Source organism: Choloepus didactylus, chromosome 2 (genome assembly GCF_015220235.1).
Source record: "Choloepus didactylus isolate mChoDid1 chromosome 2, mChoDid1.pri, whole genome shotgun sequence".
NCBI lineage: Eukaryota > Metazoa > Chordata > Mammalia > Pilosa > Megalonychidae > Choloepus > Choloepus didactylus.
Window position 1 is genome coordinate 63816195 of NC_051308.1, and position 20264 is coordinate 63836458.

Sequence of the window (20264 nt, forward strand, 5' to 3'; positions counted from 1 at the left end):
CTGTGATAAAATTTTGATTGTTCTAACTTGAATATAAATTCTACTTTTATTTTTTGCTTTTATTCTCAATTTTTAACTTTTATATTTTATTTCTCTTCATTTATGGGGGGGGGACCAATAAATATTAAATATATTAAAGTAATTTGAAATTGCTTTCCAATAACTACTTTTTAGATTTTTGAATGTGAGAGCATCAACAGTTATTATTCAGAGAAAATGGAGAGCTACACTTTCTGCTAGAAGAGATCATGAGCACTTCTTAATAAAAGTAGGTGTAAAAAAAATTCAGCTCATTTGCAAAGAATATTTAAGAAAACAGAAAGTAAAAGAATGTTTTTAAGATATAACTATACATTTGTTTTTCACATGTCTATTGTAGTCAATTAAAAATTATATCCATTCATAATACATGCCATTTGGTAGTATTTTTATGCACATAGATGGATTTATAAAATATTCTTAAATCCAAATTCAAAGTGACTTGTAGAATAAACAGTTTATTTGGAGAAAGTCATAATAGATATAGCATATTTTGCCTACTATAAATCAAATGCTTAATAACATACTCTTTAAGCCATACCTGGTGATCTATTTTTAAATGATGATTAATATCAAAGTTTTAGAATATATGCAGTACCTATGGCTTTTTCTTAGATATAAAAATTTTACTTATAAATTTATATATTCATGTAATATTCACCAAGACCATAGAACCTTAATGGTGTCAATGCTACTGCTGACCCTTAGTATATACTAGACATTGGTTAAGCTGTTGTATATTTACTAATTCAATCCTCATAGCATCCCTTTGTGGTAGTTACTATTAGCATACACATAATACAGGTGAAGAAACTGAGGTCCAGTGAGGTATAGTGACTTGCCCAAGGTCACTCAACTAGTACCGAGCTGTGTTGTAAAACAAATTTAGTTCCCACTATAACTCATATCCTTTTTTATGTAAGTTAGAATTTGGTTGTCAGGATATTATGTAATTTTAGGAATCTAAAGTGTGCTGGTAGTAGGCCATGGTTTTGAAGCTACTAACAGCTTCCCTCATAAGTATTTATAATGACCATGTCCATATTGTAGCTAGCATTTTTATTAAATGTATTTGTCCAGTAGTAATGTTAGTCCTTTTCCACCTGACAATGAAAAGTAGCAAGAGAATGAGAGGAAATAGTGCCCAAGTATCTATTCACCCTGACTTGCACCTTTGTGAATCTTCATTTTTAGCCATAGACCTATATGAGTTTAGAAATAATGTACCATCACATTTTCATATCTTTGAAATATGACATTCTTAAGCTATAAATCTAAAAAAAATGGTTCTTTTTTCTGCTCAACTTTATGCCATTTCTTTCAACATTGAGAAATTTAAGACCCTCCAGTGGGTTGAAAAATCTTATTTCCATCTATTAATATTACTTGCAAATTTTTTCTTATAGAGACATCAAGCTGCTTCTTTGATCCAAGCAAATTTTAGAGCATATAAAGGAAGGCAGATCTTTCTTCAGCAGAAATCTGCTGCTTTGATCATACAAAGATATATACGAGCAAGGAAGGCTAGGAAGCATGAAAGGATGAAATACACTGAATTAAAAAAATCTACAGTTGTTCTACAAGCAAATGTACGTGGTTGGTTAGTAAGAAAGAGAGTAAGTATTTTTAAGAATATCTCAGTCTTATAAAATGAAAGTATTTGTTGTTAAATAGCATTATACAACAAGAAATTTGAGATTTTAGAGAATAACTTCAGAACTTATATAACCATTAACATGAATTTATTCAGCTTTTGCAGAGCCATAGAGCTTGATTGCCACAGATTTTTGTTCTATGAGCCTACTATTTCCCAGGGATGCTCACTAACAAAAATGCAAAATAATATTTCTCTTATGTTATAAATTTGAAATTGTAATGGAAAGAAGTATGAAGGAAGTGCTCTGTATATAAAGGAGTTTAATTTTTTCAAGTAGTTTTTTTTTTTTTTGGCTACCATTAAACAACTTTTTGAGGTGTTGTACCTGTTGTTCCTGTGATAACTTCTGCATCTTCACAAGAGAGAATCCTCCTTTGGGAGATCATGAATATGTCTAGCATCCAATGTGTAAAGAAAGCACTGGCAAAGATAAATGAGTAAATACAAACTTAAACAATAAATCTTTTGTATTTTGTTCACTAAATGTAACTTGAAAGTCTGAAGGCTAAATATAGAAAACTTATGCTATAAGGGTCTTACACTGGAGAAATTAATTCCGATAATTTGGTATGATTTACAGCACCATCTCCAACAGTTCTAACTAGAAAACTAATTTCTTTTTTGAGTGTAATATTGATATACTTCTCTTATTATAATAATTTGTAGCAGTTAAGTAGTCTCATTAAATGAAATACTTTTATTCTTTATTAAAGTATCCAAAATATAATTTTGCTTTCTATGCCCTGAGTTATACTATTAGAAATATTACACTATTAGAAATATTGTATAGGAAAAGATTATAATCACTTTGAATTACAGTGTAAATAATTTTAATAATTAAAAGTCAATTTAGTATTGTTAGTGTATACAATTTGCTACAGAGACTATGCAAAAATAAACATTGATAGTCTTAGGAGTCAAATATATGATTCTTAATGCTTTTTTTTCCTTTAGATTTTAGAGCAGAGAACCAAACTTCGGCTTCTTCACTTTACAGCAGCTGCATATTATCACCTGTCTGCTCTTAGAATCCAAAGAGCGTATAAACTTCACCTTGCTGTGAAGAAGGCTAACAAGCAGATCAATTCAGTCATCTGTATTCAGGTTAGTGTTTCCTTTGTAGCAGAACTATATGATACAATTTTTCAGTTATTATTTTTTGAGATTTAATAAACAATTTACAAACAGCTTATGCTAAGGTCATATTATTTTAAGCTTTTTTTTTTTTTTTCATATAGCTGGGTAGGGTTAGGATAGTTTAAAGGTTCATGGCACAGAAGTAAAGCTGTAAATTGTTCTCTGAAGTATTTGTGCTCATTTACATTGCTACCAGCCATGTCTGAGTGTACCTGTTTTTCCACATCCTTGTCAACCCATGGCATCAGAAGACTTTCTAATTTCTGCCATTCTCATGAATGGGAAATGGTATCTCATTTTTGTTTTGGATTTCCTTGATTACTAGAGACTAAATTTTTTTTTGTTATTTATATTGGTTATCAATCTCCTCATTTGTGTTTGTGTATTTTTTTTCATGGTTTTTTTTTTAATTTGCCTTGCCCATATTTCTATTGGATTTTCTTCTTCTTATTGAGTTGTAAGAGTGCTTGATGTATTCTCATTAAGAATCCTGTTTTTATGTACACATTAATATACATGTACAAATAAAATACTGACAGAAAAAGCAAATTGCAGAATAATATGGTTTGATAGTAATTATGTAAATTGTAAAATGAATGCAATGTTGTACAGGGTTAAATATGAACATGTACATACCCAACTTTGACTGGAAGGAATTTTCATCAAGTAGAATGGGGAAACAATACCACTGGAGAGTGTTGAAAGTTATTTCAATATAATGTTCTATTTCTTTCATTTTTGTATAGTATATATGTTTTTACTTATTTTGTTTCTTTTATATTAAAAAATACTGAAGTAAAAAATTTTAAAAATCTTCGTATGCTTACAGAGTTGGTTTCGAGAAAGATTACAACAAAAGAAGCTTATTCAGAAATATCAGAGCATCAGAAAAATTCAACATGAGCTTCAAGAACAGCTGAGCCAAGAAAATAGAGCAGCATCAGTAATACAGAAAGCAGTACGCCATTTTCTCCTCTGTAAAAAACAGGAAAAATTTAACAGTGGAATTATTAAAATTCAGGTATCTGAATATGGTTTCAGTTGAAAACTTTGGCTTGTAATTCATTTCCATGACATCTGATATTTTAAAAAGATAATCACATTTTAAGAAGCTAAAAATAACCAGTAGAATAAATCATAAATACTGTACTATCATAACTTTTTTACTAATCCCTTTATTTTCAAATTCTGAAAAGGATGTTCATGATTAAGATATGAAAAAAGTGTTTTAACTTTTTAAATAAAATTAGATATCTTTGGGTACTGAATGACAGCTCAGGTTTATGTACAGAAATATTATATGTACTTCTTTTTAGAAAAATTGATTTTGCTACTTATCAGAACCTAAATTGGGGTTTTAGGTGAAATGTATCTGATCATATAAATTTACTGAAAATACCAACATTGCTGAAATAGATGTAGGGGTATAAGTTAGAAACATCATGGAATATAATCTTAAAATTACTGTTTTATCTCTTTAAGGCATTATGGAGAGGCTATTCTTGGAGGAAGAAAAATGATTGTACAAAAATTAAAACTATACGACTAAGTCTTCAAGTGGTAAATAGGGAAATTCGAGAAGAAAACAAACTCTACAAAAGAACTGCACTTGCACTTCACTATCTTTTGACATATAAGCACCTGTCAGCCATTCTTGAGGCTTTAAAGCACTTAGGTCAGTTAGTTTTTTTTTTTTTTTTCTTTTTTTAACAATATCCTATATGATTAGAAATTAATTTTTGCCTTTGAATATTCAAAGGATATTATAATACTGTAATATTAGCTAAAATTTCATTTTTTGCTATGATTTTATCTGTTTTTTTTCCCTTTCAGAGGTAGTTACTAGGTTGTCTCCGCTTTGTTGTGAGAACATGGCCCAGAGTGGAGCAATTTCCAAAATATTTGTTTTGATCCGAAGTTGTAATCGGAGTGTACCTTGTATGGAAGTCATCAGATATGCTGTACAAGTCTTGCTTAATGTAGCTAAGGTAGTTTTCCATTTTAATAATGAAATGTTCATTGGTCGAGAATACTGACCTTGCAAATTAAATTTATGCTTGCTCATCAGTAGAACTTAGATCTCAAAGTTAATATTCATCTATGTGCACTAGTCTTAGGGGAAAAAAAGATTTATCTATTAATATAACTGTGTAGGTAAAAACAAATTTTTGTATTATTTTAATTCTTCTGTCTTTATAATATTGGTAATGATGATAACCTTATCGAGTACGTGCTAAATGCTGTGTTAAGTTTCTTTCATTATTTAACTTAATCCTCACAGAAATCCTGTAAGGTAGTGTTTTCATTCCCATTTTATAGACGAGAAAGAATAATATTTCTGGAAGTTGGGTTCCTTGCCTAAGGACCCAAGTCTAGTAAGTGGTAGAGCTGAATTTGGATCCGTTTCTGTCTGACTCCAGAGCTGGTGTTCTTATCTACTTTGTTATATTGAAATAGTAGAATTTCATTATAATCATGTCTGGCAAAACATAATAAAGGAAGATATTGTTATAACCTAATTATCCCATAATGCACTATGTATTAGAATTTAAGTCTTTTGACTTCAAATTGGTAGTTGGAATCTATACCAAACTATATTGCATACAGTCAAAGGTATTGAGATGACAGATTTGTCTTCCCCACCCAACTCCTTAACCACAATTTAGAGTACTTTACCTGCAATTTTCTTATTTAGAAGCTTTGTACATAATGGTTAAGAACACAGGCATTGGTGCAAGACTGACTGGGTTTGATTCCAATCTCTGCAGCTTACTACAGGTTATTTAGCCTCTCTGTGCTTTACTTTTCTCAACTGTAAAATGGATTTAGCTTAGTGATAGTATCCACCTTATGATGTTATTAAGAGGATTAAATGAGTGAATAGGCATAAAGGGCTTGACAGAGTTCTATATCAGTGTTAGCTGTTAGTTGTCTTGCTGTTATTTTTATCATTAATATTATTATTTTTTCTTGTTACCACATGAATTTCAATATGAATCTAATGATAATATAGTTAGAAAATTAATGAAGACATGAAAAATAAATCCTAGACTTAGTATAAAATTTATTTTATTTTAATTTAAAGCAAATTCAGCTTCCCTTCAAGAAGTTACATAATAGTATAATTAATTTGATCTTAATTTTATCATTACATATCACACAAAAGATAAATTATTTTTTCCTGAGACATTCTCACAAAAATTGTCTTGTTTTTTACTTCATTTTATTTTATTTTATTCAAGATGTTTAATTAAGCTTGCTTTTATTCAAGATGTTCATTTTCTGAGATTTTAGATTTAATTCATTTCATGTGGTGTTTTAAAAGAAGGTAACAAAGAAAAAAAATGAAGATAGGCATATGAAATGGTTCCAGAGATGATAGTAATATCAAAAATTCACTTCACAAACTCCTTTGCACTTGTTACATATAGACCAGAAACTTAGTTCTGTGCTTTCTTTTTCACTGGGCTGTTTCTAAGGTTGCAGGTATTTATCATAACTTTTCATTTTCATTATGTTCTCTTTAAGTATGAGAAAACTACATCAGCAGTTTATGATGTAGAAAATTGTATAGATACTCTACTGGAGCTTTTGCAGATGTACCGAGAAAAGGCTGGTGACAAAGTTGCAGACAAGGGTGGAAGCATTTTCACAAAAACTTGTTGTTTGTTGGCTGTTTTATTGAAGACAACAAATCGAGCCTCCGTATGTATTAATCAATTACTTTTTTTTTTTTAGGTTATTTTTCTAGTTTTTTAATCTTTTCACCTGCGTCTAAGTCCTTTATATGTTTAGTAATATCACAACAAAAGTTAGGTTTTACATGTATATAAACCTGCTTTTTGCACTGATAAAATGAATTCAGGATATTTAAAAGAAACAGAGTTATTTCTTTGTAGCATATTAAAGAAACTTTAAAAAATAGCCTACCAAATTCTGAAAACAGAATTTATTACAACTTTATGAGTAACCATTTACCATTTACTTAAAGGGAGTAACAAATTTTCTAGCAAGGTAGAAAACCAGGTGTGTATGACTCCTCATCCTTCTGTTGTAACCATGAATACATTTCAAACTGTTCTGTGGTGAGACCTCTGAGTTATTCTCTCTAGTTATTACTACTAATATGGGATTGGCCTTAGGCCATGATAAAATCACGGCCTTTATGCTGAAAACAGTGGAAACCACTGAAGGAATTTAAGCAAGGGAGGTTTTAATGATCACTCTGGTTGCTGACTGAAGAGCATTTGGGGAGGGTATGTGGGGATATAGGGAGATAATAAGGAAGGAGGCAAGTGTAAATATGTAGCAGTCTAGGCAAGAGAGTATGCTTGAACTAGGGTTACACCAGTGAGATAGAGAAGTGGATAACTTCGGAAATTTTGTAGAGGTAAAACTCATACTTGGTAATTTGAAGGTATATTTATTATAATATTTGCTTTTTGCATCGTGTTTATTCCTTATTGATTTTGCTACTGTAGAATAGATAAACAATTCAATACCTATCATTAGTTTTTAATAAATTTAAATTTCTTTTTTAGGATGTTCGAAGTCGGTCCAAGGTTGTTGACCGTATTTACAGTCTCTACAAACTTACGGCTCATAAACATAAAATGAATACTGAAAGAATACTTTATAAACAAAAGAAGAATTCTTCTATAAGCATTCCCTTTATTCCAGAAACACCAGTAAGAACCAGAGTAGTTTCACGGTAAGCAGTTAAAGGTACTCTATAATTTTGTTTCACTCTACTCACTTAGCAAATATTTATTGAACACCTACCATAAACAAGTTACTGTGTTTGGCAAAGGAGAAACAACAAATGAACAAACGTAGGGTCTTTGGTAAATCTAAAAAGGGAAATCTCAGTAAATAATGAAGTAGTAACACTATAGTTTTGGGTATTAGGTATTTACTCAATATATTATTTGTATTAAATAGTTAAGCCAGGGCTACTAAACTTGTTACAGGTTTTGCTACATCAGTTTTCTTTTTCTGCATATTGGACAAACTAACTTATTTGAAAGCTGCCAAAAGTCTCTCTTAGCCAAAATGCCAACTTCCAGTTCCTCCCATTAATTCTACTGATAGTTGACATTTCCCCCTTTAGAGAATTTCTTTATGAGACTGAGAGATACCTGTGGTTTACCTAGTTTGACAAGATACTTTAGAAGTGAAAAAAATAAAATAAAATTGTGTTAGCTTGCCTGGTTAACCCAATTGCTACTGTCAGAATAGAAATAGTATGGAGTGTATCCCAGGCTACAAGGTGCTAAAGTTCTGGTTATTGTACAGCATGGACTTATATCTAGTTCAGGAGAAAGACAATAAACAAGCAAATGAGTGAATAAAGTAATAAAGTTTGTGGCATCTGCTAGAAAAGAAAGTAACTTGGAAGACCTGCTAAATGAAGTAGGATAACCTGGTAGTCCTCTCTGGGATGTAATATTAGCCCAGACCTTAAGGATGGAGACATAAATGTAAAAGGTAAGAAAAGGATAGGACAGGGTGGGGAGGGGAATTGAATCTTGGATTCTGTCTTGGATAAGCCCTAAGATGCCCATGAGATAAATAAAAGTAAAATACAAATAAGGCACTGGAAAATCAGGTCTACAGTTCTGGGGAGGAGTCCAGGCTAGAGATATAAATTAAGGGAATCATTAGTTTCAGAGTATAGATCCCTTTAAGGCCATGGAAATGAATGAGATCACCTAAAGGGAAGAGTATAAATAGAAAAGAGAGTTCTAAACTTAACCCCAAGGTAAACCCAATTTTTCCAGAAGTCAGATAGAGAAAGAGTCACCAAAAAACTCTGAAAAGGAATTGCTAATTGGATAGGAAAACATTCTCAAGAGTGTAGTGTCACAATCGACTGTGTGGAATGATGTTGAGAGGTCTAGTTAAATGAAGGCAGAAAGTATGATTTAGATTTGGCAAAATGGAGGTCTTTGGTGAATATGGTTACACATGCCAGATTAAGGAGGACTGAAAAACAAGTGAACACATATTAAAAATTCATTTAATTAATTTACCATTTTCCAATTTTACCTTATTACCAAAAAGAATTAATTGATTTTGATGAACTAAACTAACTTATGATTTTTTAATTTCCTTTCTTCTTTCCTTCTTTCCTTCTTCCTTCCTATGACTTAGCAACTCTCTACTAGGTATATAAATCTCACAATACTGCAATGTATTATTTCTTGAATTAGGTGGTGGTTATACAACAGTTAGCTATATACTACTTAGAATTTAAACTGTGTAACATAACATAATACTTGTAAATTGGTTTCATGCCTGCATATTTCACAAAATACCATATAAAATGCCCTACTATTGCTTGAAATTTTTTGAAGGGACCATTTCTACGCATAGTTTTTATTGAAGGACTTGATAAAATCCACTCATTTTTAAAAGCTATTACTAACATGTGAATGGATGTTTTCTTTTTTATTTTTCTTTTATTATAGGTTAAGTTTATTGAGGTAAAATTTACCAACAATATCAATGTACCCTTTATAAATATGCAATTTGATGCATTTTGACAAATGCATACCATTGTGAAACTACTACCACCAAGATATTAAATATTAAATGTTTGTATCACACCAAAATTCCCTGGTGTTCTTTTGCAGTAAGTCCTTTCTGTTTAACCCTTGGATTCTGGCAACCACTGATCTGCCTTTTCCAGAATATCACATAAATGGAATTACAGAGTATGTCATTTTTATGACTGGATTCTTTCATCTAGCATACTGCTTTTGAGGTTCATCTGGTGCATGGATTATAATTTCCCTCCTTTTTATCACAAAGTAATATTCCATTGTGTGGATGTACCACAATTTGTTTATCCACACACCAGTTGATGAGCATTTAGATTTCTGGATTTTGGCTACATGAACAAAACTACTACAAACATTCAAGTACAAGTGTGTGATGATAAGTTTTCCTTTGGGGTAAATACATAGAAGTGGGGTTGCTGGGTCTTAGGGTAAACTGCTCTCCAAAGTGGCTGTGCCATTTTGCATTCTCTTCAGCAATATCTGAGAGTTCTGGGTCACTCCACATCTTTGTCAGCACTTGATATTTTCAGTCATTTTAATTTTAGACATTTTAGTAGGAGTGTATATGTCATCTCCTTGTGGTTTTAGTTTGCATTTATCTAATGATTATGTTGAACATCTTTTCATGTGCCCTATGTAAGAAATCTTTGCCTAAGCCAATGTCAAAATGTTTAATTTTAGAAATTTTTATCGTTTTTAACTCTTATAGTAAGTCTGTGATCTGTTTTGAGTTGAGTTTCTGCCTGTTGATATGAGTTAAAAGTTGGGATTGTTTTCTTGCATATGGTTTGCCCCATATTTCAAGCATTATTCATTGAAAAACCTTCCTTTTCCTCATTAATTACCTGATACCCTTTGGCAAAAATTAATTGATCTCATGGGTGGTATGCTCTGCATGATCTTATGTCTTTCCTTAAGCCAATACCATATAATCTTGATTATATAACTTTATAATAAGTACTGAAATCAGTACTTCTTTGTTCTTTTTCAAAATTGATTCAGCTCTCCTAGATCCTTTGCTTTTCTATATGACATTTAGTGTCAGTGTATAAATTTCTGCAAAATGCCTGCTGTGATTGTGATTCATATTGCACTGAATCTATAGATCAATTTGGGAAAGAAAATCAGTGTTTTAACAATGTTGAATCTTCTGATCTATAAACATGGCATAGCTCCATTTTGGGGGGTCCTTGGTAATTTCATTTTGTAGTTCTTAGCATACTAATCTTGCACATATTTCTGTAATTATTTCATGTTTTCATGATATTTTAAATGATATATACTTGTTGAAATTTCCAGTTATCCTTGCTATATTACATTTGCTTTTTTTTTTTTTTTTTTTTTTTTTTTTGTATTGACCTTGTAATCCTATGATGTTGCTAAGCTCACATTTTAGAGCTAGTAGCTTTGTTGGAGATTCTTTGGAATTTTCTGCATAGATTATCATGTAGTCTTCCAAATAGGTTTAATTTTTCCTTTCAAAGCTGTATCCCTTATTTCCTTTTCTTGCCTCATCATACTTGCTAAGACTTCAATACAGTGTTGAACACAAGAGATGAGAGCCCATGTTGGTGCCTTATACATGATCTTGTGGGAAAGAATTCAGTCTTTGATCATGAAATATGATGTTAACTGTAGATTTTCATACATGCCCTTTATGAATTTGAAGTAGTTCCCATCTTCTCTTTTTTTCTTCTGATTCATTTTAATTTTTGAATCATGTGAAAATATTACCAACTAAAGTAATAAAATCAAAATAAAGAAAATTATTGACATCTCCTTATAAACTGATTAAGGACTTACAAATCATATATTCGAATTATATGTCATTTTTTTTTCATTCACTGGCAAAGTTTGCCTACTGCTCTTTTTTTAATGTAATTTTATTGAAATATAGTCACATACCATACAGTCATCCAAAGTGTAAAACAGTTGTTCATAGTTTCATCATATAGTTCTGCATTCAACACCACAATCAATTTTTGAACAATTTCATTACTCCAAAAAATAAGAATAAAAATAAAATTAAAAAGAACACTTAAAACGTCCTGTATCGCCTTCCTCCATATTATTCATTTACTTTTTTGTCCCTGTTTTTTCTACTCATTTGTCCATACACTGGGTAAAGGGAGTGTAAACCATAAGGTTTTCACAATCACACGGTCACACCAAATAAGCTATGCAGTTATACGATCACCTTCAAGAATCACGTATACTGGATTGCAATTCAACAATTTAAGATATTTCCTTCTAACTATCCTAATAAACTAAAAACTAAAAAGGGATATCTATATAGCACATAAGAATTACCTCCAGAATGACTTCTTAACTACATTTGAAATCTCTCAGCCATTGAAACTTTATTTTGTTTCAATTCTCCTCCCCCTTTTGGTCCAAAAGGCTTTCTCAGTCATCCGATGCAGGGTCCAAGCTCATTCTTGGGAGTCACGTTCCATATTGCCAGGTAGTTTTATACTCCTGGGAGTCATGTCCCACATGGTGGGGAGGGCAGTGAGTTCAGCTGCTGGGTTAGCTTAGAGAGAGGCCACATCTAAGCAACAAAAGAGGCCCTCTGGGGGTGACTCTTAGGCACAATTACGAGTAGGATTCTCCTTTGCAGTATCAAGCTTTGTAAGGGCAAGCCCCAAGATCGAGGGCTGGGCCTACCAAGCTGGTAATCCCCAATGCTTGCGAGAGTATCAGGAATTCCCCAGCTGGGGAAGTTCAATATTTCCACATTTCTCCACAGTCCCTCAAGGGGGCTTTGTAAATACTTTTTATTCTATGCCCAAATTACTCTGGGTTGCATTGAGGCTTCACGCTAACCTATACAAACAAGGTCTCACTCCCTAGTCAAGGTTCCATGTAATTAGGACATTTGGGTAAAATGACCATACAAGTTAAATTATATAGTGTGCCACAGAAAATATAGATTTTGCACCATATAACCATCTCTTCCTTCAGTCCCACACAGAAGTCAAAGTTTTAAAACAGTATCATCCTTTCTCTTTAGTCGGATCTACTCCAATCTCAGTCAAGTCCATTTCATTGATATCTCCAATCAAAGTCTGATCTCCTTTCAGCCTCTTTAGCAGTTGATTCTCAGGGTGATGCCGACACTCACAGCTGCCAAACTCTGGCTCTGAGTCGCAGGTGCCACACAGACACCAGAAGCTCCAGGGACCGACCACTTCACACACAGACAGCTCAGAATCTCAAAATTAAGAAATAACTGTTAGAACTCATGAATAAATGTGACTGCTGTAAGAGCTTACAATCTAGGGACCTTTATGTAAACCTTCCACTTATAGCCCATGCTGCCAGATTCAATTCTCAGAGTTTACGCATTGTTATTTGTCTATATTAATGAGGCATTATAATGTTTAATTTCTGATTTATTTCACTCAACCTACTATCCTCATGGTCTATTCACTGCATTGCATACCTCATAACTTCATTCTTTCTTTCTGTTCTCTCATGCAAAAACATTCTTATATTTGTACATTTGATCACACACACTGACCATTCTGTTTCACTATGTTATACAGTCCCAGTCTTTATCTTCTATCTTTCCTTCTGATGTCATACAGACTCCTAACCTTCCTCCCTCAACTGTATTCACAGTCATCTTGTTTCAGTGTACTTAAAATACTGTGCCACCATCACACAGCACTGTGCCATCCATTTCTAGATCTACACAATCAGTCCTCTAGAGCATTCCATACTCCTTCAACATCAAATGTCCAATCTCCACCCTCCCTCAATCTCCTGATTTCTATACATCTTCTCCAAACCTCTCTCTCCTGTCTTTTCCTATCTGTCTGTAGCACTCCCTCTACTATTTCCTGTAGAGGAAGTCTCCTGTTCACGAACTCTCTCAATGTCTGTTTATCTGTAAATATTTTAAACTCTCCCTCATTTTTGAAGGACAGTTTTGCTGGATATAGGATTCTTGGTTGGCAGTTTTTCTCTTTCAGTATCTTGAATATGTCATACCAGTGCCTTCTCGCCTCCATGGTTTCTGCTGAGAGATCCACGCTTAGTCTTATCAAGCCTCCCTTGCCTGTGATGGATTGCTTTCTCTTGCTGCCTTCAGAATTCTCTCTTTGTCTTTGACATTTGAAAATCTGATTAGTAAGTGTCTTGGAGTAGGTCTGTTTGGATCAATTCTGTTTGGGGTACGCTGTGCTTCTTGGACCTGTAATTTTATGTCTTTCATAAGAGTTGGGAAATTTTCATTGATTATTTCCTCTATTATTCCTTCTGCCACTTTTCCCTTCTCTTCTTCTGGGACACTTATAACACATATATTCATGTGCTTCATGTTGTCCTTCAATTCCCTGAGACTCTGCTCATAGTTTTCCATTCTTTTCCCTATCTGTTCCTTTCTGTGCAGGACTTCAGATGTCCTGTCCTCCATCTCACTGATCTGTTCTTCTGCCTCTCCAAGTCTGCTGTTGTGTCACCATTGTGTTTTTTCATCTCTTCTATTGTGCCTCTCATTCCCATAAGTTCTGCCATTTGTTTCTTCAAGCTTACAAATTCTTTCTTACGATCACCTAGTGTCTTCTTTATATCCTTTATCTCTTTTGTTACAATCTCTCTCACTTATTGATTTGATTTAAAAGATTTTTTTTTTGAACATTTATAATAAGTTGTTCCAACTCCTGATTCTCAGTTGAAATGTTAGTTTCCTCCTTTGACAGGGCCATATCTTCCTGTTTCCTTATGTGGATCGTGATTTTCTGCTGTCTTGGCATGTGGTTTTCTTGATTAGTTTATTCTGGAGGTTGTTTTCTCTTTTATGTAAGGCTTTCTTGTTGGTTGACTTTGATCTCTATCTTTTCTCTGTTTCTCTCCCTGGGCAGTTGTCATAGTGGCTCTGCCTCCCAGTCTTCTCCCTCAAATCAGGCACCCACCATGGCCTGCCACAGGGATGGGAGGTAGGCACTGGGCACCCCAGCAAATTCACTGTGTGTTAATACAAATCTGCTGGCTTCCAGTGGTGCTCTGTTTTCCACCGGCTAGCAAGACCTGAGTTTTTTTGGGGGGGTCCCTGCTTTAACAGTTGGGTCTTCCCTATTTCTCAGCCAAAACAGGGTTTCCATACAAGGTGTATAGACCAGCTCCTGTGTTCCTAAAAAAAGGGTCTTTGCACTTTCCAGACTATCCAACAGATGGCACTGTTTGGTAACTTATTGTCCTCTTCCCCAGAGGCTGCTCTGCGTCAGAGCACGACCTCTGGCTGCCACTTCCCTCAAAGGTGGGGGAAGGCCTTTCAGACACAGGGCTGGAAATGTGTTTCTGTCTGTGTTTTCTTAGTCTCTTTGTCCCTCGCTGATCTGTGCCTTTAAATGTCCTCCCCTGTCCACCAGATCTTCAAACAGTGAGGGTATTTTTCACTGCTATGAGATTTTAAAATCTGTATCCCCGGTGGGAGGGATCCTGTCTGTTGTTTCTGTGCCTTTCCCACATGGAGACCGAGTGAGGACTGGCTGATCTGGGACAGAAAATTCCTACCTGATATTTCTTTTCTTTCTTCAGTTTCGCATTTGCAAGGTCTTTCTCCTGTCTATATCCTCCTCCAGAGTTTCAAACAATTCAGGATTGTCCTTGTTTTTTGTTGAATCTCTGGAGAGAAGTTTTAAGTAGCTGTTTACATTGCCATGTTGATGACATCACCCCTTGAACCTATTTTTATCTTTATGTTTAAGATGAGTTTCTTGTAAACAGCATATAGTTTTAATTGGAGTATTTATACCATTTATATTTAATATAATGATTGAGATGGTTCAGTTTTAAATCTACCATCTTGATTGTTCATTTCCTTTGTCCCATCACTGGTTCTTTTTTCCTTTTCTTGCCTACTTTTCTTTTTCTATTATAGTTAAACTGAGTATCTTTTTTTATTATATTTTGTATTAGTATTGGAATTTCCACAAATAAGCTATAAGTTTCTTATTTTTTAAATTTTTAAGTGGTTACTCTTGGTTTACAATATACATCTTTAGGTTTTTGTGGTCTATCTTAAAATAATATTCTACAACTTTGCTGTGTCATTTTGATTGTATTTTACCAATATATCAGCGCACAAAGATTGGCAAAATAAAAAAGTAAACAGACAACCCTTTACAGATAGTTTGAGAAGCATTTCTGAAGTAGATCTTACTACCAGTTGTCAGGATTTACAGGACATAGAGAAACCCAACAGTTATGCAAAATAAAAAAATTCAACAAAATCCTGAAGGTGGAAAATTCTCCAAGATAAATGACGAATTTTCTTGGCACATAATTGGCATGAGAGAAAAAAGAGAGGTTCAATCTTTATGTTAATAGAGGCTTGAGAGACATGCAACCAAATGTAATAGTTTGTATCCTGATTCTAATATGCCAGCTTTTAAAAAATGTTTGGGTTGGTTCAGATAATTTGAACACTTACCAGATTTTTGATGATATTACTCTCTTATCATGATTTTAGGTGTGATAATGGTATTATGATTATGATTTTTATAAAAGAATCCCTATCTTTTAGAGATAAATATTGGAGAATTTCCTTATGAAATATGAGGTCTAAGAATTTCTTTAAAATAATGAAGTAAAGTTGGAGGATAATCAATGAAATAAGATTGGGCATATGTTGATAATTGTTAAAGCTGGATGAAGGCTATATGGGGTTCATTCTATTCGTGTCTCTACTTTTCTTTCTATATTTTTTATTCATGTATTTTTGAAAATGTTCGTGTTTTTTTAAAGATGAACAAAAGGTGAAGAGGTGAGACAAGTATAGACTGTTTACTAAGTTTTTTCTTTGAAGGAGAGCAGAGAAATGATAATTGTTAAAAATGGATGGCAAGTCAAGGGAGTTTTTGTTTCTTTGTGAGGTACTACAGCAAGTTTATACATTGATGATGTCAGGGATGGGAGGAGAGAGGAAAGACGGATTAAGGAGAAAAATCTTGGGTAATTGAGAGGGGTGGGGTTGGTAGAAATTGACCTTTGATAAGAGGAAGTATGCTTCTTCCATTGTTAGCAGGAAAGAATGAAAAGGTTAAAATGCCTATAGGACGGATTTATGTGAGAAGATTCGTGAGCTCTTACCTGATGGACACTATTTTCTCAAGGAAGTATGAGATAACCTCATAAAGTCAGATGCAGATTAGGGTGGGTGTGCAAGAGAGATTTGAAAAGAGGAAGGGAATGAAATGGTCATCTTGGAGAATGAGAAAGTGAGCATACTAGATAATTTCAAGTGCCCATTTTAGGTGTACAATCATAGGCATAAAATACAGTCATTCTGGTTGGGTAATTTTTCTTTAGCAATGTTCATCTCTACAGGCATGGAGAATGCAGATATGGTTTCTGCCTGTAGAGATGAATTTTCCAGGTGAGTTCAATAGGAGAGAGGGACTACAGACCACAGAATTAATGGTTTTGCAAGGTAGGATTATATTGGTGGACCTAAGTTGGAAAGGAAGAAAGTGAAAACATAGAAGCTCTAATGGATAAGGGGTGCATGTTGAGGTCAAGTGAATTGGAGAGCTTATGGGGAGGAAGAATTGATGCCATGTGTGCACTAAAACAAATGGCATAAAGAATCAGAAGTCATGGTTGGAAAATAGAAGTCTTAAGCTGCAGTTTCCGAGGTGGTGCACTTTGTGGTGATAACAAAATCTAGTGTGTGATTATGTGAGAAGGGTTTGCTGAGACAGAATGGAAGGGAAGGGGGGCAAAAACTGACAGACCAGGTCGTTGACTTTTTTTGGCCACATGGATGTTGATGTTATCAAGAATGATGATGAGTTGAGAGAAGACCAAGAACCAGGTTTGCAAGAACAAGACAAACAGACTGGGAGTTTGGTAGATGGCCAAAAGGTATTAGTGGAGTTAAATAGCATAAGCTTCAAAGGAGCCAGAGTCATTTTTCAAGAAGAGAGAGAAATAGTCTTGAACCAGAAATGGGCAATATTAGATTAGCACGTTCACTTCTTTGAGAGGGTTTTAAGGGAAATGAAAGAGCCACATTTTGGATTAGACAAAAAAGATGACAGTAACTCTTAAGAGGGAAACTTTATTAATGCCAGATTTTTACTTTTTTTCTACAGACTCAAGCCAGATTGGGTTTTGAGAAGAGATAAAATGGAAGAAATCACAAATCCTCTGCAAGCTATTCAAATGGTGATGGACACACTTGGCATTCCTTATTAGTAAATGTAAACATTTTCAGTATGTACAGTAGAAAGAAATATTACAGCTAATCATGAATATATAAAATGTTTTTTGGCTTTCTTTGTACTTCTAAAATCTGACTTTGTATTAAAATTAGAAAAAATAATAAAACAAATAACTAAAATGTTTCATGAAGTTTCTTTTATTGTTTGATAACTATATACATGTAATAAGAAGTAACATGCCATCCAGTGAATTATACTATTAATACATGGCAACATGAGTTTGAATGTAATCGTATTCCTGAAAGATAAAGAATCATGTATCATACCTGTTTTATAGACAAGTTGAAGCATCTTCTTAAAAAAAATTGGAAATTGATTCTGCCAATTCACTTCCAAATGAAAAAAGGATAAAATAGTTCCATAATTGCCTATTGAGAACTTCTTTGTATCCTTGACTGACTGGACCATCCAGTTTGGCAAGTGAGCCTCTCTAGTGAAATGAAAAGCCATACAACCTGCCCCTATATACACTAAAATCCTTTAACCTTGAAGCGATTGGCTTATGATTTGTTCTAGAAAGAGCATGATATTGCGTAGAATAGAAACTTGCTGTATATTCACATATCACAGACCTGAAAATGAGTCAGTGTTCAAATGTCACTTGCCATTTTCTGTAGCTTTGGGTCTCTTTTACCAATATCTGTGTGGTTCTAGGGCCACAGAAGCCTAATTTCAGTGGTTATTTGAAATCTGATAGAGTATTAAAGTCGATTATAAGTAAGTTAATCTGTATATGGAAGCCATAGACGTTTTTAACACCAAAATAAATCAGTTGTAACTGGAAATAGACAATTTAAACACGTAATATATTTTATGATTTTTTTGGAATAATTTAAGGATTAAACCTGATTAGTCTGAAATTATCTGTCTGTGGTTTGGTTAGGATAGATTCGAAGAACATATTGGTGTGTTAAGTTTATACTGAATTTTTTTAAGATTCATTTGACTTTTTTCTTTTCTCTTCTCCCCCCCCACCACCAAAGTGTTTTAGATTCTCCTGGGACTCTCTATTTTCCAAACATTTTAGTTTTATTTAACTAGAGTTCTTTGTTTTTCTTTTCTATTTACTAGAATTTTAGTGTGAATAATCTGCTTAGTTTGGTAAATTATACTTCTAGGTTATAATATAAGAATGTATTAATATGCTCTAAGGTGGTGATAACCGTTGCACAAGTAATATTTAAATGAAATTATACATGCAGGAAGATGATTTACAGATGTTAAATGTTTTTTGTTTGTTGAAATTCAGTAAGAATTAGTGCTTAATATCCAATTTTTATATGAAGGATATTTCTTCTAAATTTTTGACATACAGCTGTATCAGGATTCTAAGACTTCCTAAAAGCAAAATTTGTGTGTTTGTGTGCCTGGGTGTTTGTTGGGGGTTGGGAAGACTGGCAGAGAAATGATTAAGCTTTTTAACTTTAGGAAATAGCTCCTTTTAACAGAGTTATTACACTGTATTAAAGAAGGAGGTAAATGTATTGACTAGAATCTATTCTGTATATAAAATCTATAATTTTAGTTTAGGTAAGTTTAATGGTGAGGTATTTGGTAAAGTTAGGTGAGTCCCAAATTAGCATCTTGTTAATCAATATTTCCACTAGATGGTCATTATGACTTATAATATCATTTTTAATTTAGTTTTAAATATGTAAATATATAATACATAGTTACATTTTTCACACATGAAATCCATACTTTTACATCCTTATAAAATTATGTCTATATATCCTTAATAGAAATTGTGTATTCATACCATATTTTGGCTTTACTCAAGAGAAGAAATAAGCAATATGTGCACTATATTTAAAAGCTGTTAAATTTTTCTTAACAAATAGATAGTTTTTCCAGGCTCATTATCTTTATAACTTCTCTTTGTTTTTAGCAATGAAAGCCTTATACTTTTAACAATATTTAGTGGTTAAGACAATACTATCTTTCAGCTATGTCTGTTTGCACCCGTACATACTGTTATTACAACTATGGATCAAGAATAAGTTTTTTTGTTTGTTTTTTTTTTTCATTTTTATTGAGACTGTTCAGATACCATACAATTATCCAAAGATCCAAAGTGTACAATCACTTGCCCCTGGGTACCCTCATACAGCTGTGCATCCATCACACTTAATTTTTGTTCAATTTTTAGAAACTCTTCACTACCCCAGACAAGAAACAAAGTGAAAGATGAAAAAAGAAAAAAAGAAAAGGAAACTCTAATCCTCCCCTATCCCCAACCAACCCCCCTCAATTGTTGACTCATAGTATTGGTGTAGTACATTTGTTACTGTTCATGAAAAAATGTTGAAATATTACTAACTATAGTATATAGTTTCCAACAGGTATATAGTTCTTCCCCACATGCCCCTCTATTATTAACCTCTAATTGTATTGTCATACATTTGTTCTGGTTCATGGAAGCAATTTCTAGTATTTGTACAGTTGATCATGGACATTGCCCACCACAGGATTCAGTTTTATACATTCCCATCTTTCGACTTCCAACTTTCCTTCTGGTGACATCTTTGACTCTGAGCTTCCCCTCTCCACCTCACTAACACACCATTTGGCGCTGTTAGTTATTCTCACATCTTGCTACCAACACCCCTGTTCATTTCCAAACATCTAATTTCATCC

The 20264-nt window shown here is 33.3% G+C and overlaps 1 protein-coding gene across 1 annotated transcript in view; it reads left to right on the forward strand.

Moving 5' to 3' along the window:
- The window catches only part of ASPM (assembly factor for spindle microtubules), a 69029-nt gene extending 51332 nt beyond the window's left edge, over positions 1–17697 (forward strand). The window contains exons 21-29 of the mRNA XM_037825105.1: positions 175–268; positions 1446–1655; positions 2651–2800; positions 3663–3854; positions 4316–4508; positions 4667–4821; positions 6362–6538; positions 7375–7544; positions 17499–17697. Coding sequence (XP_037681033.1) covers positions 175–268; positions 1446–1655; positions 2651–2800; positions 3663–3854; positions 4316–4508; positions 4667–4821; positions 6362–6538; positions 7375–7544; positions 17499–17601 — 1444 coding nt within the window. The 3' untranslated portion in view covers positions 17602–17697. The remainder of the gene's footprint in view (positions 1–174; positions 269–1445; positions 1656–2650; positions 2801–3662; positions 3855–4315; positions 4509–4666; positions 4822–6361; positions 6539–7374; positions 7545–17498) is intronic.
- The last annotated feature ends 2567 nt before the right edge of the window (positions 17698–20264 follow it).